The sequence below is a fragment of the Henckelia pumila genome, chromosome 2 (genome assembly GCF_033568475.1).
Source record: "Henckelia pumila isolate YLH828 chromosome 2, ASM3356847v2, whole genome shotgun sequence".
Classification (NCBI taxonomy): Eukaryota; Viridiplantae; Streptophyta; class Magnoliopsida; order Lamiales; family Gesneriaceae; genus Henckelia; species Henckelia pumila.
The window spans coordinates 91,662,955-91,684,720 of record NC_133121.1 but is presented as its reverse complement, the minus strand read 5'-3'; the positions used below and the strand labels follow the sequence as shown (position 1 = coordinate 91,684,720).

The following is a 21,766-nucleotide window of genomic DNA, read 5'->3' as shown; positions in this document are numbered from 1 at the left end:
ATACCTACGAAAGAGGTTGAGAAAGTCAAAATTCCTAAGGGAATGGACGACTTTTCAAAGGAGGATATGAAATTGATATCTCAAAATGCTAAAGCTATGAATATTTTGCATTGTTCCTTAGATATGAACGAGTACAACCGGATCTCAATGTGCTCCTCCGCAAAAGATATTTGGGACAAATTGAAGATATGCCACGAAGGAACCAACCAAGTCAAAGAGACAAAGATAGATCTTCTACAACTCAAATACGAAACATTTGAGATGTAATCGAATGAAGATATAGACACAATGTTCCGAAGGCTTTCTCAAATCATCAATGAGCTAGCCCAACTTGGATAACAATATCCAACCAAGCAAGTATGGAGGAGAGCTCTACGCGCCTTACCCAAGGAGTGGGATGCCAAGAGGACTGCCATCATTTAGTCCAACAAAGGCGACACCGCATCGTATGACCTTGATCAGCTTCATGGGACCCTTAAAATCCATGAGTTAGAAGTATCTACAAGGAAAGAATCAAAGAGGGAGGATGAAAAAACCAAGGCAAAGGGGATTGCCTTATCCACCCAAGTCGAAAAAGAAGAAGATGATGATATGACACTCTTCGCAAGAAAGTTCAAAAGATTTATGCGAGGAAACAACTTCAAGAAGAAGACGGACAAGGAAGTAACATGCTACAATTGTCAACAAAAAGGCCACTATGCAAATGAGTGTCCTCTCAAGAAAAAGGTTAACAAGGGAAAGAAGAAAGCACTCATAGCCACTTGGAGCGATATCGATGATGACGAGGAGGAAGCTAACATTTGTCTCATGGCTAAGAGTGATGACATCATTTCTGACGACGATGACGAGGTAACTTCCTATGATGAATTACTACATGCATATAAACATATGTTTGATATGGTTAAGTCACTTAGAAAGAAAAATAAAAACCTCAAAAATGAATTAGAAACTAAGGAGCATGAAAACCTAAGATTAAAGGATGATATAACTCACTTAGAAAAATCATTTGATAAGTTCAATGTTAGTAGTAATAAATTGAATAATTTACTTAGCATGCAGAAATGTAGTTTTGATAAGGATGGAATAGGATATGGTAAGAAATCTATAGACTTTACTATCCTCATTGCTAAAGCAAAAATGAGATCACCCCCTACATGCTCTTATTGTTGTAAAATAGGTCATGCTAGACATAAATGTAGATCTTTGAAATATCAATATGATCAAAAGAGCTATATGAAATGGAGGCCTAAGAGTACTTAACAACTCATCAGTCGGCATTATGAGATCATGATCTAAGGAAGTTCATCATAGACCGGTTTAAACGGCCTTGACTTGCGACTGGTCTTACTGATGAACGCTGCTCTGTCCAAGGAAATAGGTTTTTAAAGAGTCCATAGCCCTACCTACTACTGGGAGCACTCTTGGAAAGTGGCGATGATGTTGCTATGAGAGACTGAACGCTTAGAAGTCCATTTTGTATGTCTCTTTTCTAACACTGTGGACCCAAAAAGAACTAAAGGGTAACAAAATCAACTCTTGCAGGAAAATAAGAAAACTGTTCTCCCTAGCATATGGTATCTAGACAGTGGATGTTCTAGATATATGACGGGGAACAAAGAGATACTCCAATCGGTCAAACCAAAGGAGAAAGGAACTGTCACCTTTGGAAACAACAACAAAGGAGTTATTGAAGGAATCGGCTCAATAGGTATATCTAAATCTTGCTTGATTAATGATGTACTCCTAGTGAAAGGACTTAAGCATAACCTACTAAGCATAAGTCAATTGTGTGATAGAGGTTATGAAGTCAAGTTCACTCCCCAACACTGCACTATATCACTCACATCTGACAAATCCATAAATTTCAAAGGATATAGAAGTGAAAATGTATACAAGGTTTCTTTAAATAATTTATCTTTATCAAATATTAAAAGCCTTGTATCCTTGAATGTTGATGACAACATTATTTGGCATAGACGACTAGGTCATGTTGGTCCTAGTACCATAGAAAAACTTTTTAAACTTGATTTAGTTGTTGGTATGCCAAAACTTAATTTAAAATTAGATTTTGTTTGTGATGCGTGTCAACTTGGCAAACACACAAGGAAATCTTTTAAAAACAAAAATTTTGTATCAACTTCTATGCCCCTTGAACTTCTTCACCTAGATCTATGTGGTCCCTCGAGGAACGCTAGCCTAGGAGGGAAGCTTTATGCATTTGTCATTGTGGATGATTTTTTACGTTTCACGTGGGCATTGTTTTTAGTCATCAAAAATGACGCCTTTGATTATTTTAAAACTTTTGTCAAACGCATTGAGAATGAGAAAAATCTTTCAATAAAACAGATCCGTAGTGACCACGAAACTGAATTTCAAAATAAGAGTTTTACAATTTTTTGTGAAGAGAAAGGCATCGGTCACAATTTTTCTTATCCTAGGACTCCTCAACAAAACGGGGTCGTTGAGAGAAAAAATAGGACACTTGTGGAGATTGCGAGGACCATGATATGTGAGCATTCTCTACCAAAATATTTTTGGGCTGAAGCAATGAACATTGTCTGTTACATCATTAATCGTGTATCAATAAGGCTCATTCTCAAGAAAACTCCATATGAATTATGGAGAGGGAGAAAGCCTAACATTTCATACTTTTGAGCTTTCGATTCAAAATGCTGCATTCATAATAATGGTAAGGATAATCTCAGTAAGTTTGATGTCAAGTCTGACAAGGGCATCTTTCTCGGATATTCTACCTCAAGTAAGGCTTTTAGAGTATTTAATAAACGCACTTTACTTGTTGAAGAATCAATGCATGTTGTATTTGATGAATCTATGTCTATAGTTTCTCGCACTAACAATGATGATATAGAATTACTCGAAGAAGAGATGGCTTCATCAAGCTTAAATGATATAAATGTTTCTATTGAGAAAACACCACTTCCAAAGGATTGGACTCTTTACAAAGATCATCCTATGGATCTTATCATTGGTAGTCCTTCGAAGGGAGTAATCACTCGTTCTTCACTTAATAATATTTGCAATCATCTTGCTTTTGTTTCGCATGTTGAACCTAAGTGCATTGATGATGTTTTATTAGATGATTCCTGGATTATTGTTATGCAAGATGAATTAAATGAATTCAAGCGCAATGATGTTTGGTGTCTTGTTCCTAGGCCGCATGATAGATATATTATTGGTACTAAATGAGTCTTTAAGAATAAACTTGATGAGCATGGTACTATCACTAGAAATAAAGCTATGCTAGTAGCGAAAGGATATAGTCAAGAAGAAGGCATTGATTATGATGAGACATATGCTCCTGTTGCCCGACTTGAATCTATTCGCATGTTGCTTGCTTTTGCCTGCTCTAAAAATTTCAAGTTATTTCAAATGGATGTTAAGAGTGCATTCTTGAATGGTGAATTAAAAGAGGAAGTTTACATTGAACAACCTGATGGCTTTGTTGATGCTTTATTGCCTGATCATGTGTATAGATTAAACAAAGCTTTGTATGGTTTGAAACAAGCTCCTAGAGCTTGGTATGAAAAACTACTTTCCTTCTCTCAAATGATTTTTCGAGAGGAAAGATTGACATTACTTTATTTACCAAAAATGTCAAAGATGATTTATTGATTGTGCAAATTTATGTTGATGACATAATTTTTGGTTCTACTAACGAAACTCTCTGTCAAGATTTCTCCAAGATTATGCAAGAACACTTTGAGATGAGCATGATGGGGGAACTTAACTATTTCCTCGGATTGCAAATCAAATAGTGCAAGGATGAGTTCTTTGTGTACCAAAACAAATACATCAAGGAGATTCTAAAGAAGTTTGGGATGGAGAACACAAAATCATTATCTACACCAATGAGCACAGCAATCAGACTCGACAAGGATGAAAATGGTAAATCTGTAGATCAATCTTCCTTTCGTAGTATGATTGGCTCCTTAATTTATGCTACTGCTAGTAGACCGGACATTATGTTTAGTGTTTGCTTGTGTGCACGATTTCAATCATGTCCAAAGGAATCACATTTGTTCGCTTTAAAACGCATTTTCAAATATCTTTCAAATACTCCAAATCTAGGCTTGTGGTATTCGAAAAATTCTTTATTTGATTTAAAAGCGTATTGTGATGCCGACTTTGGTGGATATAAGGTGGACAGGAAAAGCACTAGTGGAACTTGTTTCTTTTTAGGTAACTGTTTAGTTTCTTGGTTTTCAAAGAAACAAAATTGTGTTGCGTTGTCAACGACCGAAGCCGAATATATGGCTGCCGGTAGTTGTTGTGCGCAAATTCTTTGGATGAAGCATCAATTGCTCGACTATGGCGTCTCTTTTTCAAAAATTCCTATTTTCTGTGACAACACAAGCGCCATATGTCTAACAAAGAATCCGATTCAACATTCGCGCACCAAACATATTGACATTCGTCATCATTTTATTTATGACCACATCGAACGAAATGAAGTTGAACTTCAATATGTTGACACAACAAATCAAATTGCTGATATTTTTACAAAACCACTAGATGAAAATACTTTTATTCGTTTGCATGGTGAACTTGGCATGATTGAGTTGTAATCACTTGTGGACATAAATAAATTTAATGTCATATTAAGGGGGAGCTTATTATTAAATTCGAGCAATATAATTTTGGATAATATAAATTAATTGTATTTATTCAAAATTAAAAAAGCTCACATTTTATGTGAATTATTTGATTTAAACTTAAATTGCAAATTTTAAATATTTAAGGTCATTTTCGATTTTCTGACTTCGGCCAGTTCAGACCACCCGAACCCTAGTTCGGAGGACCCGAACCGCCTCGCGCCTTTTCAGTATAAAATCTTTCAAATTTCCTCCGAAAATAAAAAAATTTAAGAGAATATTAATAGTAATTTTTTTATATTTGAAAGAGTGTGTTATATACTGATATATTTTTTAAATAAATGAGTGCATGATATACTTTTTAAATAAATGAGTTAAGTGAATAGTCAGATAAATAAATTATTAAAAGAGAAAAACACATTAATTATTTAATAATGAGAAAAGGTTTATTAATAATATATTTTCTTTATATATATATATATATATATATATATATATATATATATATATATTGGAAGTAATATCTTTATATATAAATATGTGTATTGACTTGTGATTTTACTTTGGTGCTCTTACTAATTACTTTTCTTATTAATTTTTTTTATTTCCTCATTATTTGTTTTGTGCATTGTTCGTTTGGTTTTTCATCACACTTTATCTTTAAGTATACTGATTATTTTAAACATATAGCCATAACTTATGTGCTTAAATAAACTTTTGTTTTGCAACCAATATTTTTTTGTCCTTTATATTTGTAAATTATTTGAATAAAACATCGTATAAGATCAGTTTTATGTTTTCTTTTAGTTTCTAATTTTTTTTATTTGTAACCTCTTTGTTTGTGGCGTTGACTACAACTTATGTGTTTTTTTAAAAGTTATGCAACCAACATTTTTTTTGTTATATTTATAAAATACTTGAATAAAACTAAAACATGATAAAAGATCATTGCGATATGATTTTTTTAGATTTTATAATTCTCAAATCTTTTTATTTTACTTGTGGTACTTAGCCACAAATTATATGTTTAAATAAAAGTTATATGTCTTTTCTAAACTTTTAATTTTTTAATCTATTTATTCTACTTGTGGTCATTAACCAGAAATTATATATTTAAATTATATATTTAAATAAAAATATAAGCTATATCATATGGTTTAGTTTCCAATATCTAATTTTTTTGTTTAAATTTTTATGGTCTGTATTTAAAAACTACTTAAAAAAATATGTCAAAAATTAAACTAATATACTTTTTTTTTTATTTAACGTTGTCAATATTTAAATTCCTTTAATTTTACTCTATCCGAATCTACTACTAATCACTTGATAATCATGTAATTAACTTTATTAAAAAAATAAATTATTAATAGCGGAATATGACTGAAAACTTAAGAATTAATTATACAACTCAATCGAATTACAACAAAAGATAGAAATATCTTTAAACTAAAACCAACGGTAATTTCTTCTCACATGAACACTGATCCACCTCCTGAACAACTCGCATATTGCCCAGTCGAATATGGTATCCATGATAGAAGCACGGACGTAAAATCGTGAATTAGTTGTACAATGTTTCCACGACTTTAAAAAGTGATTAGATGAAAATTTAAATACAATATATATTATATTTTAACATTTAATTATAATGATATATATTATGTAAATTGTTTGTAATTATTGGCCAAACAATCAACACATAATTTGTCCAATACGATTTACTTGGTTAAATAACGTTTTGTGTGAAGGTTTACAAATTTATACCGAACAATAAAAACTATGAGTTCTATCGTAAAAAAAAATTACAAATTTTTATTTTTCATAAACATAATATATGTTTTTTGTATGGGAAAAAAAGAAATCTATTCTCTCAAATTTCATCTCCTCCGTCGTTCCCCGTTGGTCACCATTGTACAAACAACACTATTGTACAAACTAGGGGTGCATGATGCAAAGCGATTCGATCGAAACTCGACTCAAAGTCTGATTTAATCGAGCTTAAGTTGAGTTCGAGTGACTCGAATCTTCACTCGAGTCAAATTCAATTTGTAATAGTTCCTACTCGAGTCGAATTCAAGTAAACCACTCGGGTAACTATATATTATTATCATTTTTTAAAAAGATATATAATTTAAAGTGTTTTTTTCAATATAAATATAAAATTTAAACTTTAAAATTATGCCACTAACACTTTCACGCTTGAGCTTGAAATTTAATACTCGATTGACTTACAAAATTAAAAGAATAGAACTCAAGTAGTATGATACTAAAGCTCGACTCGATTCATATGCAACTTGTGTACAAACTAACAATAGACACTTAGAATTTTCATTTTTCATTTTTCACTTATTGAGTTCGAGTAATTCTCGTATCCCAGAGCGATCTCACCAAGCATGATACAAACAACATATCCTCCAAAACGTTTTGAAATCAGTTTAATTTTACATCCTCTGAGCTAAGCTTAATACGAAATACAAGCAAATTACACCGATGCCATCAAAATCTATCTGCTGTCATAACAACAGGTTGAACTTCAGACTGCTTGGTTGCAAGGTAAGGACCCTTTCTTATTGCTTCCTGTAGCTGCAAGTGTTTTTTGGAACAAAAATAATTAATAAGACACAGTCGGATCATGGCACAAAATACAAACATTAACCCATGTATCTAGTCAATGATACCAGCGTCAGGCATGAATCACACAGACGAAAGTGTAAATTCTTTATGAATTCACACAAATGTGTGATATCTGGTGTTCCTACATTATCTAAAGAATGCTTCGTTTTAATTGATGCTGTGTTGTAACCCGTGTATCCAGTCAATGATATCATTGTCGGGCATGACTCACATAGAACAGTGTAAATTCTTTATGGATTCACACAAACGTGTGATATCTGGTGTTCCTACGGTATCTGCAAGAATGCTTTGTTTTAATTGACGCTTAAATCCCGTGTTTTGCGCGTCTGATAACGATACATGATCATCAAATAATTTCAATAATCCACGTAATTCATCAAACATACGTAGAACGAGTATTGAATCACTGCAAGAGATTGGAGTTCTGAAACAAATCATCTGTATGAAATGTTTCTCTTGCACTTGCACCCGCAAATTTGCTCGTACCACAATTCTAGCTTTCGACTACATTAGGGAATATTGAGGTGTATTAGCTTCATTTTCAGAATTTATGCAATTAGATTAGATATGATGGGTCCAGGAGCATCGCGTATACATTTATGCTAGGACATAATTTTCGAGTTAAAGGCTGCCCAAGTCATGCAAATTAAATTGAGATTTTTGAGCCATGATATGCAAAGGTCTGAAATGATAAACATTGAAATATATCTCCAGAGAGATAACACGATATCAAACCTTCACAGCGATGTCAGCGAAAGTTGGATCACTTGATAGTTTACTAGATGATACGAAGGCCCGGTATATTGCTTCACAACATCTGTGTCTAGACTCCATTCCTGAAAAATCATCGCAAGGGTAGGACAAGTTACTAACTTCTCTCTCGTGTGGAGAAGACTCTTCCCATATTATCATTATTATTATATTGAGACCTATCTCTGACCGTGAGATACTAGTACCAGTATGGTAACAGAGATGCACCTATCTTTTTGGTTTCAGTATAAGTGTCAACCAGTATGGAAATAATCTCCGATCGTGAGATAAGGTCCATCAGACACCAGGGTCGAGCCACCAACCCAGTAATCAGTCTATAACCCTGTTTATAAAAAAAAATATCAAGATAGGCTCATAAACCTTATACTTCTATAGTTCTATTTACCCACAGCATAAAAAAATAATCTTGACAATATATTTTGTCAAGCCAGAGAAAAACTCATCCTCCTTTTGCTTTGCTTCATTTCTTAGCTAAAAAATAGGGTACAATTTTATGAAGCCGACATCCCAAATGATAGGGTGGCTAGTTCGAGTCAGCCGGACTCCTGAGAATGGGGTGAGAATTGAGAGAGAATACTCAAAATCGAGAGAAATTTAGATTGACATATGTCGAATGTTTACAAATGAGACTATGTGTCCTATTTATATCCTTTGGTACTACACTAACTATGATAACTTTTTTCTGCCATATGTTTTATGGTCACATGAAACTAGATTAACTTGCTTAGTCTTCAAATCCTCTTATCATACATTCATTTGCTCCTTTAGCCGAGTTTCATTTCTTAGCTAAAATAGGGTACAACTTTATGAAGGCGACATCTAAATTTGTTCACTTCCTACTCTTTAGTTCATAATGATGATTCCTCTTAGTTCCCAGGAGATAGAACTAGACCATATATATAAAAGCCATAGACAAACACAGAAATCAATTGATTGTGAAAGGAAGTCATATTATTTATGTCCTTTAAAGTTTAAAAAACAAAAAGACAAACCCAGAAATCAATTGATTGTGAAGGGAAGTCATATTACTTATGTCCTTTAAAGTACTAAAACAAGAAAACATACTCAACATATACGTTCAACAAATTCAAGGTGATTTTTCTTCCTTTTTTTTGCCATAAAATATAGAAACCAGGAATTGTAATACCAAACAATCAAACATGATCAGGCTAAAAAAAGAGGGAAATCATTTTTTGGGGGGCGGGGGTAAAAAAATAAAGGCACCAGGTTTGTAACAAGATAAAGAGACTTAGGTAGTGTTTGGAAGAACTTCTAAAATTTTGTGCAAAAAAAAAGCTGAGAAGTGCTTCCTAAAAGCTCTCCCAAACACTACCTAAAAATCTGTTTTCAGCTTCTACTTCTCCATAGCCAATGTATTTAGCACAAGGAGACCGGACATTGCAACATGGTGCCTGAGAAATGAGAGATGTGGAAAAGTTCATCACTGAAACAAAAGATGTTTTTGACAACGGAGTTTTATCCTTTAAATTTCCTGTTTACTTCATTAACCAGGATAATTTTAGAATTAACCACATTGAATCAACGCTCATAAATAGAGATTCAATTCAGAAAGACGCTTTTTAAATTAATAGTCATTCAAGTGCTTTCTCACCGCCATACGAATTTCAGAATCTTGCTGAAGGATTGATAGTAGTAGTCCCTGCAACATACATCACCATCATATCAAGAACAGGATGCAGAAAAAAGAACATTCAGGATAACCAAGGACATTAAAAATAAGACTGAAAATACATCATTGGCAGAGTACGTTCACTCAAAAATAGTAAATATAGCTTAAAGAACAAGTTCATCATGGATCCGGTGGCTATGTAGTACATACGATGATTTTGAAGCATGCTGAAGAATCCCTATAATTTATTCATTCTTTGTCCTCTCCAGCTTATCAATAATTATTTTCTGATCCCACAAAATAACTATAACACAGTAAACAAATAAGGGAAAGACCAAACCTGCCACAGTGAAGCAATAAGAGAGGACAAGTATGTGAATTAACAACCAAAAGGAGGTCGAGAAGAATCAACTTACTGATGGAGTCAGTTTAGATGTGTTAGATGCTTTCTCATAAATCAAGCGCTTAAGGTTTTCCTCAGCTGTGTTACTAAGGACAACATTGTTCTCCACACGTGTTTCGCCAGCAATGTTTCCGAGAGCATGTAAGGCAGCCTGTGCCCATAAAAGAACCAGCCTCAATCATAAAAAGGTGATATTGTCAATTGATATTTAAACAGAAAACATTTCTATTCTTATTCGGTCTGACAACACACTCCGATTGAAAGATCAAAATGTATAAAAGATACACATTTACGATGCTTGAACTGTCCATCCTTGCAGCATTATTATTTATGTAATAGTATCATTTCTTCTTCACACTTCCAGAAAGGGGTAAAAGTTTGCTAGAAATGGGGAACAAGTCCCAGAAAGCTTCTTGGCCTAATCACAATAAACTACTTCCACCAAAAGAATATGATCCTTTATTCCAGATTTTATTTGATATACTCTCTATCATATCTTGTGGCCAAAATAGTTTTGTTTTGTTGGATGCTATCAAACTTTTGGAGACGACTGTTACGAGTGGGTCCTCATGTGCATGTGAACCCATTTAAAACAAAAAATCAGGGGAGAGGTGTTGTAAACCAGTGTTGAAAGGACTGAGTTTGCTAATTGAAATTTTTACCCAAAAAAAAATGAAGCAGTGAGGCAAGTCTGCTCACCAGCTGTTTACCATGATGCTGACGGTCAAAGGCAGCATCTACAACATGTCTAGCAGCAGGAGGTGAAGTTGACAGAAGTAATGTTGCTCCCTGAAATGCTGCATAATTTTTACATATAATGAGAAGGGCTTAAAGTCCAGACTACAAGCAAATAAAATTATTCTCTTTAATTTATTTACTTATTAAAAAGGTTTAACAGAGCCAAACAGAAAATTTGAGTAAGAAATGTATAGTTAGCACTCACTCAATTTAAGGATGAAAAAGTAGTTAGTTTGGGGAACAGGCGCATACGTAGGAAAAACTCATAAAACACGGAATAATTATGACTTGATTACATAGAAGGAGGTTGAAAGGTAAAAGGTAAAAGTTGTAGAATTTTACAACATATATAATATAGATGCATACTGACATGATCCAATTTGACCCAATGCTTCAAGGGCACATTCACATTCATCTGAATCTTGGCTTTGCAGGAACTCAAACTTTCTCTCAATAGCTGAAAGAACACTTGTAATACCTGTTTTCAAGAGTGAACATTACCAGGCATAAATTTCTCTTGAATGCCCCAAATCCTTTTCTGTTGGTTGCAATTGTTCGAAATGTAGACCATGACGAGAATACATAATCTTGGTCAGTAAAACTTACTAATATTCTATATGTAAACCTCCATAGTACAAGACGAGAAAAAACAGATTGCAGCTAACATAATTGTCGAGTTTGCTATTTCACTTGACTCATGTCACCCATGCATTAATAATTGGGAGTGGTAATTTACACTCCATGTTTTGTTATCTGCACTCCATATGTGAATAAATTTTACACATTAAGTGGAGAGTAGATAACACAAAATGGTGCGTAAATAACAACCCCCCTGAATATTATACCAACAATATTAAAAACTCAAAAAAATTGGGATGATTTGCAACAATTGAATGGTTTAAAAAGTTTTTTAAAAAATAGACCACGAGACCAAAACACATGTGATGCAATGTATTGTATTATGTACAAAAGTGAAATGAGGTCTATTTTAAAGAAACGTACAGGCCTATTCCTGCAAAGCGTTCACAAAATTGTCGAAAAGATACTGGGACATTCTAATAAGAATGAAAATTCAAAAGTTACAACACTAATGAGGTCAATCAACCGAAACCACACACTGACATTATTATAAATGGTGATTAATTTCAGATGGGCTTCCAGAGAAGTCGTGTTTGTATTCATAGAGAAATGAACATCTATGTTTTGAAATTCTATTCCGGCATGTTCAACAATTGGTTATCAGAGAGCAAAATAAGTAGGGAAGCAATTCTAACATTTTGTGAACCAACATTTTGTTCAAGCGTAGCACTAAATGCCTAAATTGTTGGGATTTCCACATTTTGGCCAAAAACGAAAAGATTGTGAGATACACTTTCTGGCCCCATGCATAACCCTTTCATCTTTTTCGTACTCCCTTTTTCATAAAGCATCTTACCTATTTTTAAGCAGCATACATGCATTCGAGCGTATTTTATACGGAATTGGTTGTTTGGAGGAGTAATAACTCAGCAGGATTCCTTCACAATAAACTACAGGAGTGTTTTTCCTCGTGTTTTCAACATACAGTGCTTAAAAAAAGCATGTTGCTATGGCAGAGATAGTGCTTGATTGACAATAACAATATTAGCCTTCAAACGCTATACCAAAGAACAGCCATTGCAGGCTTCATTTAGAGAATGGAACTTCAAACTGCTAAATGACACAAAATGATAAAAGCACACCAGTAACCTGGCATAAATTTTGGGCTGTAGAATAAAATAGAAAAAAGGACATTAAACCTACTGGAGCCATCAATGAATTCAAAAGCATCTCCCTTTGACAGAAGCCTTCCTGCTATCACCATTGCCCGTGATCTTAAGATCGTTTCTGCAGCTTCACTGCTAGTAAAGTTCGAAATTTCATTGCATAAGGCATAAAAACCGAAGGACGACAAATACTAAAAGAGAAAAGCCAGTTTTCCAAAAACCTGATAATAGAACATAGAATTTGAAAGAGGCTGGTTCTTGACACAAACTCTGCACTATGCTGAGCTTCTGCCAACTTCATTATCAAGAAAAGATAAATTTCACTGAGATCATGGTATTTATGCCTACTAAACAATAAAGTATGAGCATGAAAATTACAAAGTTAAGAAAATCATTTGAGGTTAAACTATATCTATGGATAATATTTACATACGTTTACATTATTTGAAAATTCTTAAACAGATGATATTCACTTCTAGTCATTCGACATACAACTTTTATTTGAAAAATGAGGAAACAAAAGTTATGTTCATAAAAACTTGAACTAAAATTTGTTTGGAGTTTTATTCCTTTAGGCACCATTCAGTACAAATGATTAAGCGATAATTAATTTCTAATCTCCATTCACCCCATGTTTGGTTCACATTTCCTCAGACCGACATAAATATTGTTCGCATTTGGAGATTATCCATCGATCCATGTACATTAGAGTAATACGACCAAAAAAACTATGCAAACACTTCTGAAATGGGTGGAACTATTGGAGCGGTGGCGTGTTAGATGATGCTGGCAGTAAGGAGGCACTGTCTTATGTTTCTGCTGATGCTGGAACTATATTGTATGAGAAGGGTGATTTTTCTATGTTTCAGATTTCAAATTTGGTTACCTATAATTTAAAGAAGGTTGGCTTGTTCCAAGACATACTAGACCTCAAAATCAATCACCATTTGGACAAAGGAAGCAATGATTCAGCACTGGTGACTGCAGAAATTTAAAAGAAAAAGGAGCACTTACTAGGATTTGGCCTTTGGGCATTCCTTGTGTTCAAAGCCGAAATGCAAAAAACGTAGGACGAAATTCAGAAGTAAAAGATTTGGCAAGCTACAGCCATTGCCGCTGTGTGAGCTACCTCACCATCATTCATTACTTTCCCTTTTTATATATTCTTTAATTTAATTGAAACCCAATTCTTCTCTTGTGGTAAAAAATTTCACAAAAGTGTGAAGAGATAGCTCTAAAAACTAATTAAAAGAAGAAGAAGACAAGAAGGAGAAAATTGAGGCGGAAAACCGGGTTAACTTGTGGATGTGAAGAAGGGGCTGCCAAAGGAAATGAGTGGGAGATGAGATAAAATTGAGTTGAAAGTTTGATTTATAGGGTGTTTGGTTAAACTTATTAAAAAGAGCTTATAAGCTCCTAGAGCTTAAAAGCTGTTTTACGAGCTTATAAGTTGTTATAACTTATTTAAAAAATAAGCTGTTAAAGTGTTTGGATAAACTTATTTTAAATAACTTTAAGATGTTGATGTGTTTGGTATTATAAAATTCTTTTTATCGTCGAAATTACCAAAAAAAGTATAATTATATGAAAATAATGTTTCGAGTTATACATATATGAAAATAGTTTTAGAATAAACATATATTAAAAAATAAAATTGTTATAATATTTTATTTTAGAAAAGTTTTTGTGATTTGGAATTTTTTTAAAAAAATTATTTAATATTTAATGGGTGGAGGATATGATGGAGATTTATTAAAATATTTAAGGATATTTTAGAGTGATAAAATGTTAAAATAAGATCTTTTTGAAAAAAGTACATTCCCCCTTACTTTTTTAAAAACAGCTTATAAGTTGTCAAACAACTTATTTTGACAGCTTATAAGCTGTTTTAAAAAAGAATTACCAAACAAAAATTTAGAGCTTAAAAGCTCTAAAACAGCTTATAAGCTGTTTGAAAAAGCTTTTAAGCTCTGTCAAACACCCTCTTAAAGAAAAATATATAAAAGCTTTTTGAATGGTATATAAATACGATTAGAATTCAAATTGTCGTTATGTTTAATAATGCGACCAAACACCTCGAAATCAAATTATTTATCATAATCACCACATTGTTCTGTCAATACAAGCAAATAGTGGCTTACTATAAGGCAAAACATGCAAGGTACGTGAACTAGACAATAAAAAGGATAGGCATATTTGCAGGGAAATTATGTGAATAGTAGGAGGGAGTTCATTGGGTTAATTATAAATTTTTTGAGCAACTATACCACTCGTCTTTAATTGAGATCATTCTAGATTACAGTTTGCCCAACAATCAACATATGCGGATGTTAGGGTGTAAAATTCGAAAATGCTCTCTTTCCAGGGTGGAACACACGATTCAGTCTAACTTTATTTAACATTTGAAATATAGCATAACCATTACTTTCTAAACTAGTGGGAATTAATGGCAAAACACAATCATCATTCAGATGAAATTACGGTTTCTTTCTTAAAGTCTCAAGCCACAGCGTATCTCCAGTATCACCATATGATAAGCATTAACATAAACATTTTCGGGGGGGAAAAACAAAACAAAACAAAACAAAACAAACAAACACATTCGAGTTAAGGCCGTATTTCTGGGCCATTTCTGTATGGTACTCAGTGGTTACCTTACAAGCTTAGATTGTTAGTATGATTGAAAACAAATCATGCAGGATTTCTACCCTCTCAAGCTGGCTCAATTATGATTTCATTTATATTGAAAATCAGCAAACTCGAGCCAAGCTCGGATATGTTCGAATATATTTTCAGGTCAAATGCGAACCTCAAGTCATTTGTTTGATAGCTCATGCGCCGCTCGGTGAACTTTAACAATTATTAATTTTAAATTTTTTATAGATATTTTCAAAATGAACGAAATAATGACCTCTAGCTAGTTTGAACTTTTGCATGAGAAAGCTTAATAATTAAGTTCAAACCAAACAAACCGAGCTCGAATTCAAATGCTTAGTGAGCAAACATTAGAGCCCAAGAGAGTTTTTTTCAAGCTTTCAGTAAGATAAAAAATTCAAGCTCAATCTCAATGGAAAAATGCTAAGTATTTGACTCAATTCGGTTCGTCGGCACCCCTAATTATGATTTTTTTCCCTAAATATACCCAACTGCATAATCAAGATAAACATGGATACTATCAGATTTGATGGTGAAGTAATGCGCAGTGCAAAAAAAACAATATTAAAGACGAACCTCAGCTAGAAGTTCCAGCACACTCAAAATAACCAGAGTATCTTCAGTATTTCTCACTTCAGCCTCCAATAGATTTAGAAGATTTGATTTTGAGATTTCTGATGCCACAGAGCTTGAAATAGAGAAGAGCCTCACTATCAAGGCTAAAAGCCGAACTCTTCCCTTAACACGTTTTGAAAAATAAGAAAGCATAAAAGAACTTGAATTGAACTGATGCCAAATATCCACAAAAGTATGAAGCATAAGGTATTATCGGGTTAAATCAAATCTCCTTCAGGAAAAAATTAAAAAAAATAAATTTCACAAAATTAGTTGGTGTGCTTTCAATTGCAAATCCTAGATCAACCAACAACGGAATTAAATTTATAAAGGTAGTGGCTGCAGTTTATGACAAAAAGGAAATGAGTGTAGCATCCAGTCTCTCCAAAGTTTTAGGTTGACCAACATGTACCTATCACCATTGTAATGGAACTTCATGATTCTCAATCCTTTTGCACGCAAAATATAATGTTCGACATAGTTTCAGAATCAATATGACCTATGTAGTTAGAACCAACTCTACACCAAGTAGCCAACGGTCCTAAAGAACAACAAACACAACTTTCCGAGGAAATGGTTTTCAGAAAGTTCAAGGCAAATACGTTTTGGATGAGGATTATGTGCACTAGAAAAGGTGCTTGTGGAACTCCTCATCATTTTATAATTGAGAAGATTATTTTTATATGTTTCTTCTTGACTTTTAAACCAACAAACATATCCTTAAGCACTACATGTTTCCATATTTTAATCTATATCTTGAACAAAAAATTATACTTACTGCAAATTATTAACATCTTAATACATAAAAAACCACCAAAAAATCTATAATTAGACTTAGGCCTCGTTTGGTATCAAAAGCCAGACCAGAAAAGCATTTTTTTTTAAAAACAAAAGTGCTTTTTTAGTTATAAGGTGTTTGGATGGTCATTTAAGTGCTTTAAAAAGTACTTTTTAAAATTAAATTTAGAGCTTTTTCAAAAGCCCAAAATTAGAGCTTAAAAAAACACTTTTTTTAAAAAAAGTCTATGAAATCCAAACAGGCTCTTAGTGAACTTATTATCAAAACATAATAGTTGTAATAAAGCATCTCCATGGTCTCAACAAAAATATAACAATAAAGCATCTCCAAACATGAATATCTTTTTACCAATTGATCATCAACATTCAACACACACTCGCTAAGAAAAATACTTAAACTTCAAATATCTGTAAATAATTAACGAAACATCTAAAATTTCAGGCATTACTATTTATTCACAAGTAATTTTATTGAATATGTTTACTAGGTTACGCCAAAATTTTCACTAAAATGCCTTCATTGTAATAATACTAACATCTATTTTTCTTAATTAAAATTACATAACAATCAAAATATGCAATCACGTTGTGTTACTTGGAATTCAAAGATTCAAATTTTCTTATACATGTTGTAATTTTTTAATAATGAGGTTAAGTGTGATGTTATTCTATCATCTAAGGACGCGTAACTTATCACTTAACAACCAAATCAGACCAATAAAAAATAAAATTAATCATATTTATTTTAATATTTTCAAACAAACATAACTGATTGAAATTTTATTCAACGAACGAAAAATTCTCAAACCTAATCTGCACCAAAAATCAATTTGAAATTATATAGAAACAGCAAATCAGACATGCACAAATTTTTCCCCAAATTTGATTTGTTTTGTCTAGTTCTTTTTCGAAAGATCAATGAGTTGAAACAAGCAGATATTGCAAATAAAATAGTAATTAATATATTGAAATATTTGAATTGAATTCTAAAATTAAATTGATTTGATCAGTTCACGTGAAAACTTAGTAAGACTAAAAGTGTGATTTCTCTCTTATTAGGCAAATAATAAATATGTACTAATGAAATTAAAAAGTGAAGCAGTGAGCTACTCTTTGGAGATTGGATACAGATAACATTCAGCGCACAAATTACAAGTGATGTTGATTGAGAATTTACCAAGGGTGAACACTTTCGAGCCAAATTTTCAAGATGTGTCGCTTCATTGGTACTTGATGGAAAGACAATCCCCTGTAGGAAAACGTTATGCAATTATTAATCAGTAAAATGTCATTAAATTATTAATGAGGAAACTAGAAATATCATTGACCATACATCTCATTTGGCACATACCATTGCTTCAGGATAGCTGGCTAAAATTTTAATTGCATCAGCTGATGCAGCAGCCACTTGCTCATCTCTGTAAGAAAACAAGGAGTTTTGATTAGCACTGTTTAATATTACAAAAAGAAAGTCTCGGTGGTCTCTGTCAAGTATATTCCAGATACACATAAACCACACTTGATTAATATACCACACAAACCGTAAAGCAACTTGATAGATTTCTGAAGAAGCAAGATTGCTAACCACAACATTTAGTGTAGTGTAAAGGATCCGGCACCATAATACAAAATCAAGGTCAATTTCCCATATATTGAGGTAATGGGTAAATTGATTAGGGGTTCATATACATTCCATCATATATCGAGGTAATGAGTAAATTGATTAGGGGTTCATATACATTCCATTTTTTTGCATCCAATTGGCAACACCATCACAGACATATATATATTTTAGTAATTAGTCATCGTGCAATTTTCAACTCCATGAGAAAAAGATAGGGGGTCCAGTCGTCAAATCGATGTTGAGCACCCCGTACTTCAATTTATACCAAACATTGAAGGAAGCGGAAGATCTCAAGAGAGTTTATATGTAAGATGCATCGAATAGTAAAATCATCCAATCAACTGCAGGCAAAATTTTGAACACTTGGCTACTTTGAAAGGCATATGAATAATTGGACAGTTCAGTTCCCGTAATTTCTTTAGGTCTTCTCACATGTAAAATACTTGTTTATGAAGATAATATAAAAAAGAAACATCATTTCCTCCAATTTTTTCGTAATTAGTACCTTAAATCAAGAAAAATTTATGAATGTTGACAAGCCATAAAATCATAGAGAAACCTAAAATCTATACTACTACCTTAGTCCCACTTTAAAAATTGAAAGCTGTCTCAGTTTGTTAACCATCTAATTTAACCAGATTTTCAAAGAGCAGTAATGAGCAATTTTAGTTAATTTTATGAGATATATAAATTGTATCGATTATGCAATTGATGTTAATCACACAAAGTTTTATTTATTGAGATTCACAAAACAATAAATAGCTGGGCTTCACAAGTCACAACATTTCAAATTGAGTGTTTCTTTTAATATATCATTTTTTTTCCTTTAAAAGTTCAAGAATATGGTCTGACAGAAAGAGTTCAGGTTAAGCTTTAAGCATGTGCCACAGCAAACTGGACAAACGACGTATAAATATAAGTTAGTAATAGATAAGAAAAATCAATTATCATCGGCAGAACAACTAACAACAAAACATAAAAATCACAGATTCCGTTCGTAACAAACTTTGCAAAATTATACCAAATAGAAACACGTTCTTTTCTCACAGAAGCACTTACAGATTACCAATCCATAAAGGAGAAATAAAATCTTGTTAAAAACACTGAGATCTGAATGCACAAATGTTGATTTTTCTAAAATACAATCCTTATTTTGCAAGAACATGTCAATGACAACAGTAAAGTGCAAGGTTTACCCGTCAACCAGGCAACTGAGCAGAAGTGGGTAAACACCATACTGACGAATTAGCTGAATGGAAATCCTCCTATCAGTATTCTCTGACAATAGACAAGATACCTGAAACATTGCATATGTGTCTATTGCAATGATTGCATATAATAATTCAAAATTGAAACGATAGTACGTGTAGGAGAATAGCAAATTATTCAGTTGTCAATCGGAAGTTCCTACAACGTCTGAAAAACTAAACCATACACATACCGTTACGCAAGCTAGACGTTTCACATTTTGAGAATCTGCTCCAAGACCAACTAAAACAAAGGGCTGAATCATTAAAAAAACAACTTTATAAGAACTCAAAACAGAAAGGAAACAAAGATGATATCCCAGGCAGATAGATGTTGACTGCTAGGGATAAGTGAAATTCGAACTAAAATATCGTAAATAAAGAGAAAAGTAAGTTCCTATCTTATTCTCAAGATGAATGCCACATAACAAACTTTACTCATATGTATCCATCCCTTTACACAAGGCAATGCTTGAAATTCTAATAATCAATGAAACATTACTTACAAATTGTATGCGTCAAGATTGCTACCATACCATAAAATGAGGGATAAGAGATGCTCCATATTTAGTTTTGAAAATCCTTTCCAAACAAGGGACCACAGCATTTTCCAGGCCAGGATAATCCGCACTAGTTTGCAGAGCACTGTTTAAAATTTTCAAATTCAAAGAAACAAGACACAAAAGAGAGTTAAAATGGTGAACAAAATTCTATGACATTGAAATGCAACAAACATAAAGATGTGGCTCATCTCAATATCTGACCACCAATCCCAAACCGTAGAGACCATCAAATGCCTGAAATAACCATCTAAGTACACACAGAAGCAAGCACTAAGGCAGAGTTTGGGAATGTTTCAAGGAAGCACTTTCCCAAACACTACCTAAAACCAACTGAAAACACTTCCCACCTTTAAGCTAAGGCCCGGGATTACAAACCCAAAAATCTAAAGATCAACTGGATTCGAACAAATGGAAACCCCTGAACTAGCAACGACATAAACTGATTAAGCTATGAAATCAGATTGCATCTGCGGCATTTGAACATGGGATCTCATGCTCGGATACTATGTTACAATACAGAGTGCTCAATATCAATCGCACCCAACAGCAGTTTTACATTTTCAGAAATACATAATACATAAAAAAAAAAAATCAAAATTACCTAATAACGGCAGGGAGAGGGAAGCGAGCGAGAAATTCCTGCGCTGAAGTGTCGGAGAGGGAACCTGAAAAAATTAATTGCAATGAATATGCATACAACCTGCTTGATGATTGATATGCAGAGAGAAGGGTGAGTTAACCAGGGCGGTGGGCGAAGTCGGAAGCGGCTTCGAGTAGCTGAGCGGGATCAACGGAATATTCTTCCTCCATTACTTGTCTACAAAGTCACAAATTGTTTCTGAAATTTTCCGGAAAGATGCTGTTATGATATGATTCAACTATAATAGATGATCGACTGATGGCATCATCCTTGTGTGATGTGTCCACCCATCATCTCCCTGCCAAAAATGGGGTTCGTTCGACCCTGGCAAGAGGGTAATACCTTAAGCCATTTATTGTTTGACACGTGTTTCACCGTAAATTTATTTTATAATTTCTTATTCTTTTATTTTTTACCCTTTTGACGACCGTAATTTTCTAAAACTCATTTTCATTTCTCACCCTTCTTTCACCCCGGCCCACAACGTGACTTCCACCACCACCACTGCCCCTTGTGCTGCCGCCACCATCGCCCGGTTTCATCCCCGCCGCCGTCGGAGGTGCTCCACCACCTAATGCTTTACCTCATCTATTTAAATTTTATATTATATTTGAAATACCCTTGGGTCATTCCATTTAAATTTATTTCGTTCTAGTCGGCTCTTACAAAATACCGCTGCCGCCTCACCAGACACCGTCACTAGAGATTCTACCAATATCAATTTTGCGGAAAAATCAGTGTCTTGGGGTAGCATAGACTTTCCCCAATTTTGCATTGAAATATTTTTTGATACGTTTCTTATATTATTTTTTAATGTAAGATTTATGCCTAGTGATATTTTCTTTCTCATTTTCAAACTTAAGTTATATTTTTCCTTATATATTTTTGTTTGTGGTTAAGAAAAACTCCATTCACATATTTTTTTTCAACTATAGCCAAAATATAAGAAGTTTCGAAAACCTGTTAATTAGTTGTTCACATTCAAAATCCGAACTTCTGAAATTATTATTCCTATAGTTGTGGTAAGAATCAAAGCATTAACTATTTAATGTTAAATAATGAATTGTGTGTATAACAACATAGCTTATGT

At 33.3% G+C, this 21,766-nt stretch overlaps 1 protein-coding gene across 2 annotated transcripts; it reads right to left on the bottom strand.

Moving 5' to 3' along the window:
* Nucleotides 1-6,925: 6,925 nt before the first annotated feature.
* LOC140880584 (uncharacterized) lies at nt 6,926-20,989 on the bottom strand. 2 transcript variants are annotated; one of them, XM_073285153.1, is made up of 17 exons: nt 20,777-20,989; nt 20,638-20,701; nt 20,010-20,118; nt 19,668-19,730; nt 19,423-19,523; nt 17,954-18,020; nt 17,780-17,851; nt 15,766-15,927; nt 12,756-12,829; nt 12,572-12,669; nt 11,160-11,267; nt 10,751-10,848; nt 10,065-10,202; nt 9,631-9,678; nt 8,226-8,340; nt 7,983-8,083; nt 6,926-7,196 (listed from the first exon to the last, which is right to left on the bottom strand). In XM_073285153.1, the coding sequence occupies exons 1-17, from the start codon at nt 20,844-20,846 to the stop codon at nt 7,110-7,112; spliced, it is 1,575 nt and encodes a 524-aa protein (XP_073141254.1). In that variant the 5' UTR covers nt 20,847-20,989; the 3' UTR covers nt 6,926-7,109. The 2 variants fall into 2 exon arrangements, with proteins under 2 accessions (XP_073141254.1, XP_073141255.1); XM_073285154.1 differs by having other exon boundaries at nt 12,572-12,666.
* Between the last annotated feature and the right edge of the window lie 777 nt (nt 20,990-21,766).